The sequence below is a fragment of the Oryzias latipes genome, chromosome 13 (genome assembly GCF_053564925.1).
Source record: "Oryzias latipes strain Hd-rR chromosome 13, Olatipes_Hd-rR_3.1".
Classification (NCBI taxonomy): Eukaryota; Metazoa; Chordata; class Actinopteri; order Beloniformes; family Adrianichthyidae; genus Oryzias; species Oryzias latipes.
In genome coordinates this window covers 34,086,988-34,102,529 of record NC_136249.1, presented here as the reverse complement: position 1 = coordinate 34,102,529, position 15,542 = coordinate 34,086,988, and the positions used below count along the sequence as shown (strand labels likewise).

The following is a 15,542-nucleotide window of genomic DNA, read 5'->3' as shown; positions in this document are numbered from 1 at the left end:
AGACTGTCACGGGCGTGATGAAGCACGGAAACATGTACTCGAACTTCTTTCAATCTCTTGCTGCCCTTTGTCTTCTTAATCTGAGATCACCCCCCACCCCCCGGTCTGCTGACAGGCAAATCTAGTCTTGTTGTCCTGAGAGCCTGCTTTGTGTTTCCCTCTCCGGTTTGCAGTCTGTGCTGAGAGGCTGGACCCTAATCCTATGCATTGAGCTCTAAACAAATATAGGATTGCCATGAAGCGCTCAGTCACAGACAAAGGCAGGCAGAGACTGCGTTGGAGAAACTCACCTATGTGGCACATATATGTGATACTGAGAAACACGGCCACATTTTGTACATTCCAGAGCTGGAAATGCCTCATTAGAATCGCCGATCCATCTGTTGAACATCAGCAGAAAAATCTCCTCCAGGTTATTTCACATTGTGTGGTCTGTGTCCTTCGGTCCTCATGCCGTCTTCACTTTGCCTTTCCAGGGAAACCGAAGTCACCGAAGCGCCTTCCTCGTCTTGTTAGCGGTGCTTCTCACAGCAAGGCGAGTCGCTGCCGATCAGCCCCCACCTATCAGACAGGTTCAGTCAGGACACGCCCCTCAGAGAGACTCGCACCTGTAGCAACGGAGACCTCAGACCCTCACCTGTGCTCTCCACAGACAGACTCAAAATGAAAGCAGCGGGCTGAGTCACCTGGAATTTATCCCGTCACTCACCAGTAGAACGCGTCCAACAGGAAGTAGACCTTCATGCATTTACCTGGACAAACGAAACAACCAGCAATTAAAGACTTACTTACACGGTTCTGGTTCTGGGTTACAGCCTAAGGATTCTTAATTCTGTCTGAAACAAGTTATGAACCGGAAAATGAAATAAAATGGTTATGGTAGAACAGGGGGGGGGGGGGGGGGGGGGGGGGTTTACAAGTTCGCTTCCTTCCACTTCCTTTCAAGCAACATTTATTAATATGTCTAATTATCCTAAGTTTGATACGTCATTGTATGAATGTTTTGTGTATTATTCTTATTTGATTGCTTGAAATAAACCATTTCAAATCAAAATACATGATCAAGTCGTGATAATGAAACAAAAGTTTAGCTTTAAAGTAAAATCTTTACATCTGCAGCTTTTTCAACTTAAAAACTTTAAACTTCATCGAATGTTCTTAGATTCTGCTGAACCAAGACAATCAGACAAACACATTAGGGCTGCACGATGTGAGGAAAACCCGCGATTTAGCAAAACAACCAAAAATTATCATTTCCATTGCACTGTTACAGTTTATTTTAAATAAGAGTCACCATACCTTAAATTATTCTCCAAATGACCCTCGTCTACGTAGGAGGCGAGCATCTAACATAAAGGGGCTCCGTCTGATTGGTCAAATGTTTAAAGGAAATTATTTGCCGTAAGATTGTTTTTACACATGTAAGGTAACTATTGCAATTTTCGCTGTCTCTTGCGATATGCGCATTGCACAGCTTGATATTGCGATGACGATAAATTAGCGATTTATGGTGCAGGCCTACAACACATTTTCCTTTACACAAAAAAACAGAACCACACATTTTACTAACTACTTAAGCTAAATATCCTGCTATATCTGCAGTGGTCTAAAGGACAAACTTTGAGTTTGTCTGGATGTTTAACTTTGCATCAGTTTCTCTTTCACAAACCCCATTTTTATGTGGAAAGCTACTTTAAAATAATGTTCTTAACCCTTGATGTCTCTCTGAATATAACATTGACATTTAACGGACACTTGGACCCGAAGTCATTCACTGTTTTTGTAACAACTGAACAGAATCCGCTAGTTTTCCAAAATGAAAACTCGTGATATTAGTGATCAATATTGCGATGATTCTATAACTTGCGATACAAGAACAAATAGCAGAATAACTAAATACATAGTTTCCATTTCACTGCAACACTTTAATTTAAATGAGAGTCAACATAAGTTCAATTATATTCCAAATGACCCTCGTCTACATAGGAGGCGAGTATCTCACATAAAAGCGCCAACTCATATCAAACGCAAAAAGGGATTTTTTTTTTATTCGTTAAATTCTTCAAGCTGCCTTAAGATAGTTTTAGCTCATTTAAGGTAACCATTTATCGCAACTTATCGCAGTTTTTTGCAATATGCATATTGCACAGCTTAATATCGCAATAACGATAAATTTGCAATTTATTGTGCAGGCAAAATTCTTTCAGTTTAAGAAAAAAAAACCTGAAATAATTGAAGTTAGTCTATGCATTTTTTTTTTCTGTCTGCGGCCTGGTACCAAATGGAAAACGGCCCGGTACCGGTCAGCAGCCGGGGGTTGGGGACCACTGATCTATGGTGCTTGCTTGTCTTCAGGGGTTTAGCATGTCCTCAAAAGTAAACTTCTAAACAAAAAGAGACATAAGTCACTGAATGGCCACAGATTCTCTGTACTCCAAAAAGTTCTGCAGTAAAAAATGTTTTTACAAACAGTGAAGGGCAGGGGCAGCCCTGGACTACATAAAGATGTGACAGATCTTTGAAGTCTTTTAGAAGAAAGTAAGAATTTGTTTGTGGTAGTAGAGAACAGAAATAAAGGAGCATGAGGTTGTGAAGATTGGATTTAGTTTATTAACTGAAACTTTATAAATTAAATTTAATACATTTTGGTGAAACCTCAATGTCACATCCAAGACACACTGATAAAAGGCTTCTTATGTTTCTAGAATAGATTCTTTCAAACATTTAGAAACATTAAGGAAGAAATGACATCAAAACAATTCGATAATCATGATTGATTAACAACAACTTTTGTTTATTGTAGTGCTACACTAGCGTAAGCTTCAGCAATTGATATCTAAGTTTTACTCATATAAGACTGAAGTCTTATTAGCCACATGATTGATTTTGAACACATAATCAGGGGAGAGCGCGGACGCAGTCCCCCACTACCAGAAATTATGCAGTCGAGATTCCCACATTTGGGGAATTCGCAAAGGTCAGCACAGCCTCAGTGCAATGGCTGAGCCTCACCTTGGGTGAACCACCTTCATGATCATGGTATCTCCCCTGCCAGGTAAGTATGAGTTGTTCATGTCACACCCACACACCACTTTCACACACACACTGTGCAGCTTTAAGGTCCTTTCAAACTCCTCATACTGACTTAACCACACACTTCAGGATACACATTCAACACTGTGCTACACAAACACACCCGCAAACGATAAACTAACATATTAAACATTGAACGTCGATTAAAAAAAAATTCCCATGATGCACTGCTGTGACTGAACAACAAAAGCTAACTGATCGCCACAAAGTTCCATTCATTAACTGTCCTTTGGGCAATTCTCGCAGAGTTCAAAGAGAAAAGTCGGAATTAAATAAGACCAATCAACTGTATGAGTCATAATGTGTCGATAAATAAACACAAATAAAACTAAAAATCAACAGAAAACATACAAATCCGACGTTTTTCTCTGCTAACACTTAAGCGCTTCCTGTTTCCTTGTTTCCTGCTGACTAAAACATCCTGCTGCCACCTACTGTTCTGGCATGATAATTACACCACTGTTTAAACTGACGGATACACCAAAGTTTATAATAAAACCAAGAATTCACAATAACGGAAAACTGGTAGGATGAATTAAAGTTTGTTCATTAAATTAAATATATATTAATGTTCACTGTATGTGCTCGACACAACTGACCAAGCCCTGCTGCTCTCTAGTGGACAAAGTAACTAACTGCAATGTTTTTCAACAAAACAACAGATGGAAATCCTCCAGTGATTCTGAAAATGGTTCACAATGACCACGTCAGAAAAGACATCTAAAACTGCTGGACATAAAGGACAAGGACAGGTCATTCCATTCAATGCAAAGGTTTCTGGACTACCTTGTCACTGCTAAAGGCGTGAACTGTGTCAGATCCTTGGGATGGCAGGTTACTAAAGGTGCTTCTGTTGGTAGTTCTCTGTTCTCGCTTCCCCTCTTACAGCTCTGTGTAGCCCAGCAGTTCCATTTTTGTGGTCAGATGAAATGCTGTCAACACGGTAAAAACACATCAACATCACAGCACATGTACAGAGTGTCTTTGTTATCAGCTCCTGATTTTTCATTCCATTTCAGTTGGAGGCTGATGCCGTTGGAACAAAGATCGAAAAAATAAATGTGTTTAAGTGAAAGTATGGATTTGTGTTTGCTGAGTTCAAAAAACTAAAACCAAAATACTTGCGTCCCTGGGTGGGCTCGAACCACCAACCTTTCGGTTAACAGCCGAACGCGCTAACCGATTGCGCCACAGAGACCCCTGAGCCATTGTGCTCCTACCCTATGACTGATATCTATGAGAGACCACGGCTCTTTTGGCTTAAGTTTGGATCATCAATGTTTCCAAGGTCATCACAATTGCAATGCACGTTGATGGGAGAACTGGATTTACATAACTGCTAAGTTTAACAACCAATTGAAAGAATTCTTGCTATAATATGTACACAAGACATTAATCACAAGCTTACTGATCATTCAAATAAGTTATCTTTGAACACATGATCAGGGGAGAGCGCGGACGCAGTCCCCCACTACCAGAAATTATGCAGTCGAGATTCCCACATTTGGGGAATTCGCAAAGGTCAGCACAGCCTCAGTGCAATGGCTGAGCCTCACCTTGGGTGAACCACCTTCATGATCATGGTATCTCCCCTGCCAGGTAAGTATGAGTTGTTCATGTCACACCCACACACCACTTTCACACACACACTGTGCAGCTTTAAGGTCCTTACACACTCCTCAAACTGACTTAACCACACACTTCAGGACACACATTCAACACGGTGCTACACAAACACATCTGCAAATGATAAAGTAACATCTTTAACATCGATCGTCGGTTCTAACAAAAAATAAAATACCCATGATGCACTGCTGTGACTGGACAACAAAAGCTAACTGTTGATCACAAAGTTTCATTAATTTATTCACCATAAGGCGATTTTCAGAGATTTAAAAAATAAGGGGGAATTTGACAAAATCCATAAACTGATTGAATTGTAATATGTTCATAAAAGCAACACAACTACAACTAAAATCAATGAAAACATACAAACCAGACGTTTTTTTTGCTAACAATGAACTACTTCCCCTTCTTTTGTATCCTGCTGACTAGAACATCAAAGCTCTGCTGCTGCCCCCCACTGGCCTGGAATGCGAACTGCAAATGTATACAGTTTGACGCCAAAGCTCAAAACAAAACCAAGTTTTCCCAACATCTAAAGTCTGGGGCGTTGAATAAATATTGCCGCCTTCGCCATATCCCCTCAGGGGTCGCCACAATGAATCAACTTTCATTGATCTGCACATTTGGTTTTGCAGATCTGTGCACAAAAAGCACTGTCACCTTGGCGCCCTCTAGTGGACAACATAACTAACTACATATTTTACGGTGAAATAAATAAGAACACAGATTTTAAAAAGTCTCAACTTTCAAGTCCTGTGTCACTCCACTGTCATAAGGCACAATGCTGCTTGTTGGCCAGAAGCAAACGTACACTAGCTATATTTCTCATTACAATGATTGTATATCCAAGGCAAAAACCACTATTTTCTCTGGTTTAGTAAAGTCCTCAGAAGGAAAATCACTTTTCACTACTCTAAAAAACAACACACACACACACACACTTGTACTCGTCAGGTTTTTGCAACATTTTGGCTTCATTTTTAACATCTAAAATTGAGAATATCCATTAGCAACCTAAGCCTTCATTAAATCCAAATTCAGTCCCCGCTGCTCTAATTCCCCCATTTTGCCCATTTTCTGCTTTTAACTTCCTCATCAGTTGATCAAATTAGTGAACTTTTCCAAAAATCCAATACCTCATTCATGCGCCCCTCAAGACAGTTCCCACTGGTCTGACATCAGCAGTAGCCACCTATTAAAAAAAATCCTGGTTCTCTCCTTCACTGCCCACATCAATAACATCACTCGCTCCGGTTACTTCCATCATTGCAACATTTGTCGTGTCTGTCCCTCTCCCACATTGACACTCTATATAAATTCTATATGGCTCAGCCCTACATGCAGCATGTTCACATTAATTAAAAAAAAAAAATCAGTTTCACTGAAACCTCAGGGAAGCAGAGCTCCGTTTAGTGCAGCTTAGCAATCTTTTTTTCTGAGAAACAAACCTTTTAAAAAACCTCACCAGTGAAAGATGAATTTAGATTGATGGACAAGAATCACACCGCGCAGCATCATCTCATTGGTTAGGTTAGTGATGTCCGTTGATTCCTGTTCGTCCCTGGACAGTCATCAGATGTTTCACTCTCAAGTTTGGGTTTTTCAAAAACACCTGAGGAATAAAGGAAAACAATATTAAATTGTGAAATGAATGTTTAACTGTTTGAGAGGAAGAAAAAAGGACATACTGCATTGGCCGGGAATCGAACCCGGGCCTCCCGCGCGGGAGCCGAAAATGGTTAAGCTTAACTCTCTTAACTTTTCTCATTCATTCTCTATGGTAGTTCTTAACACTACGGATGTAATATACTTTTTCACCACTAGCGAGATTTTGGGGGCGCTGTTTCCACATCGTCTTAGTAGTAAGGTTTTCACAGGAAGAGCCTTTAGGAAGACAAAACAACAATAATCCTGCGGCCAGATTTGATCCGATCGCTGTTAAAACACAAGAGCACAACAAGTTAAAGTCAAGTTAAAGTCTGATGTAAGTAAAAAGTTAAAAAAAAAACTGTTCCTAGTTTGAAGACATTTCTCTTCCCGTTATTTTTTGTTGAGCATGAAAGGTCTGAAACTCCAGCGGTGAGGATACGGCTACTCGTAAGAGATGAAAAACCTCTTCAAACTTAGTCATGATAGTTTGTGTGTGTTTTCAAAAGCTTTTGAATTTTACCAAAGGTAGATAACTTTAATAATATCTATATGTGCATTTACACACACACACACACACACATATATATATATATATATATATATATATATATATATATATATATATATATATATATATATATATATATATATATATATATATATATATATATATATATTTGTATGTTGTTGTTTTTTTTTAACTATTTTTGAGTTACAGTAGACCTGGGCTACTTCACCCACTAACGACAATAAATGTATCTTTGGTTATAGATCTCCAGAATGAAGAGGAAATTAATTTTTCCTGGAAAAATCTGCGTGAGCTTCAGACGAGGCCCAACTGGGTTTCTCAGGCAGGACCCTTCAGATGAAGCCAAGAGGATCAAAAAAAATCCTGAGCTCCAGGACAAGTCTGCTCCCCAGAGAGAGGAAAAAGTGAAGGAAAACGCCCTGTCAAAAGTCTTCATTAGGGGTGGAGATACATCTGACAGGCAGGAGGTGTTGGGGGAGTATGTTCTTCAATTTGGCAAATACAAGGGGAAGTCCTTTCGGTGGCTGCTAGAAAATGATATTGGCTACACCATTTATTTAATTAACAAGGTTGAGGAAGAGGAGAGAGCTGGACTCTTTAATGCCGAGGGACCAAAGAAGGAGAGTCTCTTTTCATTTCTGGATTATACCCGACACTTTCACGAAATCAGAGATCTGAGAAACTGTTTAGCTGAAAGATCAGTGGAGCCACCTTCAAGTAGTGAGGACAACCAGCTGGTTGGATTTGGTGTGCATTCTAAGAAGACCTGGAAGGATGTCTGGGAGAAAAGAGAAGATGGATATGCATCATTTATCCTCAGGAAACAGTGTGTTTCAGGCAGCAAAATGTTCCTGCTCCAGCAGTACCTGAAGAAGAAAGAGGCTCAGACTCAGAGCTCTTCAGAACCTGCTCTTACTAAACCTTCTTCTAGTCCTCCAGGTCTGTGGCAGACTAGACGTTAATGCTGATGTTAGGAAAGATGGTAGAAATGATGTTTCCCATCTTTTCAGTATCTTCGTTAGAGATGGAAGATGATGAAGAGTTGGAGAGAATGATGCTTTCTGTCTCTCCATCCAAACTCCTCCCTTTACAAGGTAAAACTAAATCACACACAAGTACACACTGAGTGTTAATTACTACTTCTAATTCAAACCTGTTTTCTTATTTTTTTTACTAAAGAGCAGAGACATTTAGTGAAGAAGATGACAGGCCCAACATGTTTAGAAACAATCCCAACCCAACCAAGTGAGCAGCACCAACGTGCACACATCATGCATCACGTGTTATGTTTCTGTATGTGGAGTAGTAGTACTGGTAGTTGAAAAACTGATATTAGACTACATGTTAGTCTTAGATCAGTCCTTTCTTTACACTCAGCACTTTTAAATGTGTCTGTTCAAAAAGAAGAATATTCATTGGTTTATTTTCTTTCAGGTTCACTGAGTAAAGGTCTAGATGCTGCTGCTGCCACTGCCACCGCCGCCGCTGGTACCTGATGGTTCTGTCGTAAACCAGGATCACCTTTTCCTTTCCTCTGTTTGCTGGTTGGCCACGTTCAGGCCTGTTCTAATGCAGGTGTTTTGTTTGACTGCTTTTATGATGCTGAAGGTATTCATTGTTCGTCGTCGAGGGTAAGTACAGACTTATGTTATTTGCATGGGTTTGGTTATAGGTTTGGTATGAAAATGATTGAAGGAAACCAGTCTTAAAAAGCAGAATTACAACAAAAGTACATGTCTTAACACGTCAGAGTAAAGTGGTTACACATGGATTATTACATCATAATGGAACCTTTCCTGGTCAATCAAAAGATAAAAAGATGAAACTAATAGTTAATTTATTGATTTTCATACCACACCTGTTCTATTGAGCATGTTTTCTTGCATGGTTTTGAGTGTTTTGCACAGTTACTACCAAAGAACTGTCAATGATTTGGCCATTACTGATGGATATTTCTGTTGATCTGAATCCAGACCAGCCTGAGAGGTCCAGCTGTCCTGCTGCCACACATGCAGGTGAGTGTTGAGGATCATTTGTCAGCTTTACTCTGCTGCAGCTTCCTGTCTGTTTCTGACTGTCTTTTTCACCAGTTACTTCAGCTCCAGTGAAGACTCCTCTGCCAGTACCACCAGAGTTGCTCGCTTTGGAACTGCCTCAACGTGTCCAGGATAAAACCTACAGTCAGTGCATTAACTTTGACAAAAATGCAAAGTACTGTATTCATTTGGACTTTGAGATAATATTTTATTCAACAACAACTCAAGGTATTTTTTTATTTTTGCAGCAGTCGTTGGAAGACCCTCAGCTCAGTCTGCAGCTCCTTCTCCTGCTCACTTTCAGCCAACGCCTGCTGCTTCACCACTTCCATCTTATGACCAGGATGTTAGCAGCTGGAACTGCTCTCCCCAGCAGAGGATCTGGATGAAAACAGAGATGGAAGCCTTAGGACTGTGGCCTGGGTCTCCACCTGTAAGACATGCCATGAATATGATCTCCTTGTGGCGTAACCCACCTCAGCCGGAACTCATTGACTCAATTTATGAGCTACCATCCCCAAAGTACTTTCACCTCCATCCTTTTTTTATCTGGAAACCAGACCATGCAATAATGGAAAGAGTGCGTAACAACTACCCCCTCCCGTGTCTGCATGGCTGCCCAAAACCCCTCGTGGTCTCCTCTGGAACAGGTCGGCCCCGTGTCATAATTGGCACAAGTGGTCAGTACTACATACTTGCTTCTCGGCTGACCTGTAAAGTCTGCAAGAAGCACTGGTTTGCAGACAAACCTTCATGGATGGACATGCTGCCTCGTCGTTTTCAGGAGATTTTTCCAGCCTTCCTGACCCACAAAAAGGCAGTATGCAAGACTGTGATGGATGAGCTGCGGCGTACAGCAAAGTCTCCAGGTGATATGGCCAATCAGCTAAATGAAGCTCTTCACCTAAGATACGAGCGTGCACACGTGGCTTATCTGGGGACAGTGAAGAATGTTCTGGATGGAGAGAGCGGACTATATGGCCAGCAGACAATCACGGGGGCAATGAGGAAAACATCCACACCAGATCCTTTTGGTGGGTATACAGACATAGATGGCTGGTGTGGGGTAACAGTGACTTCACACTACCTGGTGGACTGCCTCATTCAGGAGTACCATAGGGAGGAGGGCACGCTCAATCTGCTCCTTCAAGGCACTTTTGGTGAGGTCTTGAGGGCTGACCACACCCGAAAGGTGGCACGGAAGGTTGTCCTGGCATCAGGCACAATGTCATCTTATGCAGTTATGAATGAAAACTGGATGATTTTGTCCTGGGTGATGCTGCAGTCAGAAAGCGACAAGTCTCTGGAGCCAATGTACGACGGGCTGTCCCGGCGTTACATTTCTGCAGCGCTGCCAAAAGCAAAGTACCAGTGGGTTGACAGGTGAGACAAAACTTTGTTCATTTTACTTCTAATTTAATGGTTTCAACAGTAAAAACGTGAAAAACATAAGTAAATATTGTTTTAAAAACAATCCCTTTATTTGCACAATAAACAATTAAAAGGTGCTTTACCTGTGTGCATGGACAGGGATTGCTGCTCTCCATTCAGGATCCCAAACTCCCAGCCTCAGGAGCATCTTCTCTGGGATTCCTGGAAGACCACAGAGGCTATAGTGGGTGAAGCAACATCTGGAGACTTCACCAATAGATGTGCATCCCGTACCAAATACAACAGAGAAATAAGCATCAAGCTGGACTTGTTTCACTGCATGCGGCGGTTCACCAGGGAGTGCATCTCAGAGCATCATCCACTTCACAGCTCCTTCTGCAAGTTCCTTTCGGCAGCTTTTTGTGTGGTGGACCAAACCGATCTTCAGAGGCTGAAGGAGGCCTACACCTTCTGTGGGATCCAGCCAGCTAACCCCACAAAGCAGCACATCAGGGAGCACTGCCGCACCAAGATCCCAGAACCCAGAGAGCTGCTGGTGCGGGTGGAGAGTGTTCTGAAGAGGTTCTTTTTGGAATCGGATCCAGATGGCATACCACTGTTTAAGGCAACAATGCTGAAAGTGTGGAGGATTCAGCGCGTTCACATCCTCAGGGGCTGTCTGAGCGACCCGGAGGTGGGAGACGGGATCCTCTACAGACACGGTGGCACGTTACAGCTGAACCACATCAAGGGGGAAGCGGCAGCGGTACCGATCTGGATCCCGGTGCGAGGAACATCCCAGCAGGAGGGATTTCATTTCCACCAGTCCAAATGGGTGACAGGAAATCAGGTCTCGACAGAACTTTTCCAGGCCCAAGGCATGACTGGAGTAGCTCGGTGGAACTTCCAGCGCCTTGTGAGCCTGAAGCAACCTGGTCTGAAGCTTCCTTCAGTTTTTAATCCAGCTCTGATTGTACAGCTGAACAAACTGTCAAAGGAAGTGACAGGACAAGCTAAGTACCCTGCCTTAGTCTTGTCACAGGCCGACACTGGGGAAAGGTTTGGACTGCAGTATGTGGAGCCTGGCTGCCGTCCGGTTCCTCTTCACTGGGACAAACACAAGTCTCAGAGAGACCCGGTTGTTGAGGAAGAAGAGCGTTTGTCTCCAGAACCACCTCCTTCCAATGAAACAGTCATCGACCTGCCTGAAGAACATGGAGAAGAACACTCTGCTCATGTAAGTTTGTTGTAACAAACATCCTCACTCTATTACAATAAAACTGCAGCTACATAACAAGTTTAAACTAACTGAATGGTCCAATGTTTCAGGATAATGTCTTAGGTGTGGTTGCTGATGACTCACTAGCAATGACCCAAGCCCCTGAAGTGAAAGGTAATTTAGTTCAAATTTTCAGCCTTTTTTAATTTATTTGTGCATTGCATTCAAGGAAAGAGAAGTGAGAAGGGTTAACTTTTCTCTTTTTTCCTCTCCATCAGATGTCTCAACGACACCACCACCACTGCCTTTTGCTGCCTCTCCACGCGCAGCTCGCACTGGTCCTATCAAAGCAGGGGGTCTGCTTTTTGTCCTGGACCATTCTCGTTGGACAAATCCAATGAGAGATGCCATTGATGTCCTTCTGGCAAAGCACCATGGACAAAAGGACTTTCTGAGCAAGGTAGACGCAGAGTATGCCGCCCTTGTTCAAACTGCCTCCAGGAATCCCAACAGCCTCCTCCACCCCACCACTAAACAGCACATCTCCCGCTACGTGAAGCACATGGCGAAGATGATTAACAGAAGTTCGTCTATGAACACTAGTCCCGAAAAACTTTTGGAAACCCAGCAGCTGTGGCATAAACTCACTGAAGGCAGTGAAACTGTCACTGTGCCAGTTGTGACTCTCCCTCCTGCTCCAGTGAACCCCCCCAGCTCTAAACCAGATGAAGCTCCTTTAACGAAGACTGACGTTGAAAAAATGGTGAAGGAGATTGTAGGTCTGCAGCAACAACAGCAGAAACCTGAAAAAAAAATGACAAGGAACTGTCTTGCTTGTGGGCAGCCAAAGTCTCGTTACCTTGGTGATGGATCTTCTGTTCATTTCTTTTATCAGTCTGGGGATGTGAGATACTTCTACTGCTCCAAAAAAGTACTCCAGATCTATGCAGCAGAAGGCCTTACAAACCCCAGGATGCCATTTGCAGACTTTGCTGCCACGCCATTTTTTGAGAGAGAGTTAAAGGCTGCAAAGCAGAGGTCTGCACAATGCAGAAAGGTTTTGGAGGACCGACAGAAAAGAAAGGCAAGGGAGCAGCATCCCAGTGGGCGTCTGTGCAGGTTCTGCCACAAACCACTGAAACAAGGTCCAGAGAGTCCACACATACACACCGGGTTCCCTGGTGTTGTGGGGAAGTATGTTTACTGTCCTGCCAGAGTCTTGTCCCTCCACCGGGCAAATGGGATGACTCAAGAAATGACCTGGGAGGAGTTCTCTCAGTCTCCTTTTTATGAGGCTGAAAAGATGAGGTGGGCTGCTGGCCGGCAAGCAGAAGAGGGAAAGAGATAGCTTTTATGTCTGTTCTATTTGTTATCAAAAGATGTTGCTGTTTTGACCACTTTTGTCTCATTTTACCTCAGCTTGTCATATTGGATGAGAAATAAGTGTAAAACGTCAAAATCTCTGCTAAACCTGTCTATATGTTTGCCTGTATTAAGTTCTCTTCTGATAACACACTGATTATGATAGAACTCGTGGTGTTATCTATCAATGTGAAAATATTTGTAATTTAGTTTGTGAAATCTATTTTGTGAATACAATTTTCTTACATATTTATTATTAGTGTTTAGTTTTGATAGAAAAAGCAAACATATTTACTACTTCCTCAATTCATTTTACACCTTTAAAATACTTGTATTAAAGTTTTGCCTGTTTAAACCCTTCTGCCCTTCAATTGTAAATCCATGGTTGAACATTTTGGTACATTTTGTGTTAAATACTGTGTTTTATTTATTTTCATGTTGATTTCTTAATAAAACATAGTTGAAATTGAAATGAGCAACAGATCATGACTGTTATTTGGAACAAGGAGAGACAGAAGTAGAAAACAATAATTATGAAATGTCATATTCAGTTTAACAAAAACATTTATTATACCACAACTTCTGACTGACATCACTCTAACCGGGGTTCGAACTCGGGACCAAAGGATTTCATCAGCTTGGACAGCGCTACACAAGCCACAGTTTGATTGGCTGACTATGCTGCAGTAGCTGCAATTTGATTGGCTGTTCCGTGTTACAGGTATATACGGCTGGCCCCCGCGTGGCAGGCGAGAATTCTACCACTGAACCACCAATGCATGGGAGACCCAGTGAAAATGAAAGGTTAATATCTTTGTGACATCCTAGCCATGGAGAATTTTATTCATTATCTGTGTATGTTTATCGAAGGGAGAAATAAAAAACATACAGGGGAGTGCATTCTCCATTTGCTCAGCAATCTTCAAACATGTCATAAATGTCAGCCACACACTGAGTGACATTGAAGGAAAATTATTTTCGTATCGAAAATACAACAGTATTGTATTTATAACTGTCAAATAATATCTAACAATCTCAAGCATTCTACACAAACGCGCAACAGGCTATTAATGAGAAAAACACCTGGAATGTGTTAATTAAATTTATCAATTAAAAGTCAATCTTCTGTATTAAAACTCAAAGACTTGTTCCTGATAGATTTATACACATTTTAACATCATTCAAACATAATTCCTCTTCCTCTTCGAATTAAACCAATTGAAAAATAGAATTAATGTATAACTATGAATACAGAATACTAATATGCAGTTGAGGCTTAACATTATTTTTCATTCAACAGCTATAGGGGGGAGGTGCACCGTTCCTGGAGATACTGCAATACCAGGTCGATGCGTGGAGTGGACGGAGCAAGCCCCTATTCCATCTCCCTGTTCCAAAAATCAATTTAATATATGGTCCCCGGGTAGGGGACGTATCAGATATTAAACTGATAAGAACAGATACTACACTTGATCTTAGCCAAAAGGCCGAGAAGCGATACCGACCACTGAGCAGAGGAAACCAAGTCATTCTGCTTTCTACAAATCTACCTCAAGGTTCTACAGTGACCAAATAAACATAAAATCCATCTTTCTATAACTTAAACCAACAAATAATATTTATTGTGCAACATGAATAGATCGGTAAGCGGTAAAATTTCAAAGAACTAAAGACGTAAAAGAAGCCTTCGTGTTATTTCCGGAACACGTGGTATGATCTAGTCCTATTGGAAGACGAGTAGCAAAAACAACATAAAACAACCATTTTAAGAAAATCTTTATAAATATTCCATCTCACGTAATTAATTCCAGGCTCAACCGAATCTCTTCTGTGTAATTGACTAGATAAAAATCGATGCTAGCCATTAAAATTTCGAAGTCTTCTTTCAATGCGGTTTTGTAACAAACACAAGAACCACACGCCCTCTAGCGAAACAAAGGTGGAAATACAGCCTCTTTTCTGCTAAGTCTGAAATCCATCCGCCAAAGACCAATTTACGCGGGTTGTTTTCAGACCTACAATTTTAAATGTGTATGATTGTTGAGGAAAACCCAAAGCTCGACATTAATTTTTAACTTGGAAAATAAAATAACCAGTAAATTTTACAACGGTACAAATTAGTACAGGTTAAAAAGAACAGCACCAGAAAAAATATAGCTTTATTTTAGGCCAGCACATAATGCCTCACTTCACGTCTGTACGTCTAAAAATGGGGTATAATTTGAAAATAAAATACACATTGTCACAACTTGCAAAGCAAACCCACGAACAATTTCCACCAACATAAAATTGTGATTGTTGGAACTTTTCGACATAAAAAGTCGTTAATTACTGCTCACTCGCTTGATTAGGCCAAGGTCCATATTATATTAACTTTGAGACGTGAAACAAACATTCGCGTTCATATCATTAAAACCCAAAACATTACACAAAATAGAAACGTTAGAAGAAAGCTTGGAAAAAAAGACGTACTTTACCCATTTTACCGTCGATGTCTTCTGCAGAAAAGTTAAAATCCACGCGACTCGAAACGACGAGCTTATTAAGCTGCACGTGCGCAGACTGCAGACAAGTGACCCTTAAAGGTGCCAGCTTCACCTATTACCAATTAACAAAAAAGTACTATTCAAGTTTGGAAAAGTGTCGCTTTATGTCC

The 15,542-nt window shown here is 41.2% G+C and overlaps 2 protein-coding genes and 4 non-coding genes across 16 annotated transcripts in view; 1 reads left to right on the top strand and 5 right to left on the bottom strand.

The window, feature by feature from the left end:
* The window catches only part of vstm5 (V-set and transmembrane domain containing 5), an 18,097-nt gene extending 2,555 nt beyond the window's left edge, over positions 1-15,542 (bottom strand). Inside the window, exons 1-5 of one of the 10 annotated variants that reach the window (XM_078929769.1) lie at positions 15,359-15,489; positions 6,185-6,331; positions 638-752; positions 469-561; positions 291-380 (exon numbers count right to left, since the gene is read on the bottom strand). In XM_078929769.1, coding sequence (XP_078785895.1) covers positions 291-363 — 73 coding nt within the window. In that variant the 5' untranslated portion in view covers positions 364-380; positions 469-561; positions 638-752; positions 6,185-6,331; positions 15,359-15,489. Of the gene's footprint in view, positions 1-290; positions 562-637; positions 753-3,879; positions 4,026-5,089; positions 5,183-6,167; positions 6,332-6,407; positions 6,464-15,358 lie in introns of those variants that run through there. The other 9 variants (XM_078929773.1, XM_078929772.1, XM_078929768.1 and 6 more) reach the window with 9 other exon arrangements.
* Positions 2,900-3,063, bottom strand: LOC111948518 (U1 spliceosomal RNA). The gene has a single exon (XR_002874532.1). It is a non-coding gene; the product is annotated as a U1 spliceosomal RNA (small nuclear RNA).
* Positions 4,218-4,291, bottom strand: trnan-guu (transfer RNA asparagine (anticodon GUU)). Its single transcript has one exon. It is a non-coding gene; the product is annotated as a tRNA-Asn (tRNA).
* On the bottom strand, positions 4,537-4,700 carry LOC111948519 (U1 spliceosomal RNA). The gene has a single exon (XR_002874533.1). It is a non-coding gene; the product is annotated as a U1 spliceosomal RNA (small nuclear RNA).
* LOC111946285 (uncharacterized) lies at positions 6,563-13,362 on the top strand. 2 transcript variants are annotated; one of them, XM_023961635.2, is made up of 10 exons: positions 6,563-6,703; positions 7,141-7,837; positions 7,909-7,992; positions 8,078-8,143; positions 8,333-8,913; positions 8,989-9,078; positions 9,183-10,317; positions 10,465-11,542; positions 11,635-11,698; positions 11,803-13,362. In XM_023961635.2, the coding sequence occupies exons 5-10, from the start codon at positions 8,826-8,828 to the stop codon at positions 12,870-12,872; spliced, it is 3,525 nt and encodes a 1,174-aa protein (XP_023817403.2). In that variant the 5' UTR covers positions 6,563-6,703; positions 7,141-7,837; positions 7,909-7,992; positions 8,078-8,143; positions 8,333-8,825; the 3' UTR covers positions 12,873-13,362. The 2 variants fall into 2 exon arrangements, with proteins under 2 accessions (XP_023817403.2, XP_078785893.1); XM_078929767.1 differs by lacking the exons at positions 6,563-6,703; positions 7,141-7,837; positions 7,909-7,992; positions 8,078-8,143 and having other exon boundaries at positions 8,685-8,913; positions 9,186-10,317.
* Positions 14,195-14,385, bottom strand: LOC111948533 (U2 spliceosomal RNA). Its single transcript, XR_002874546.1, has one exon. It is a non-coding gene; the product is annotated as a U2 spliceosomal RNA (small nuclear RNA).

Excerpts from the sequence above, each read along its gene's own strand:
- LOC111946285 (XM_023961635.2), top strand. The coding sequence starts at position 8,826 with ATGATTTGGCCATTACTGATGGATATTTCTGTTGATCTGAATCCAGAC. Across the intron at positions 10,318-10,464 it reads AAGTACCAGTGGGTTGACAG|GGATTGCTGCTCTCCATTCA; the intron begins GTGAGACAAAAC and ends GTGCATGGACAG. Across the intron at positions 11,543-11,634 it reads GAGAAGAACACTCTGCTCAT|GATAATGTCTTAGGTGTGGT; the intron begins GTAAGTTTGTTG and ends CCAATGTTTCAG.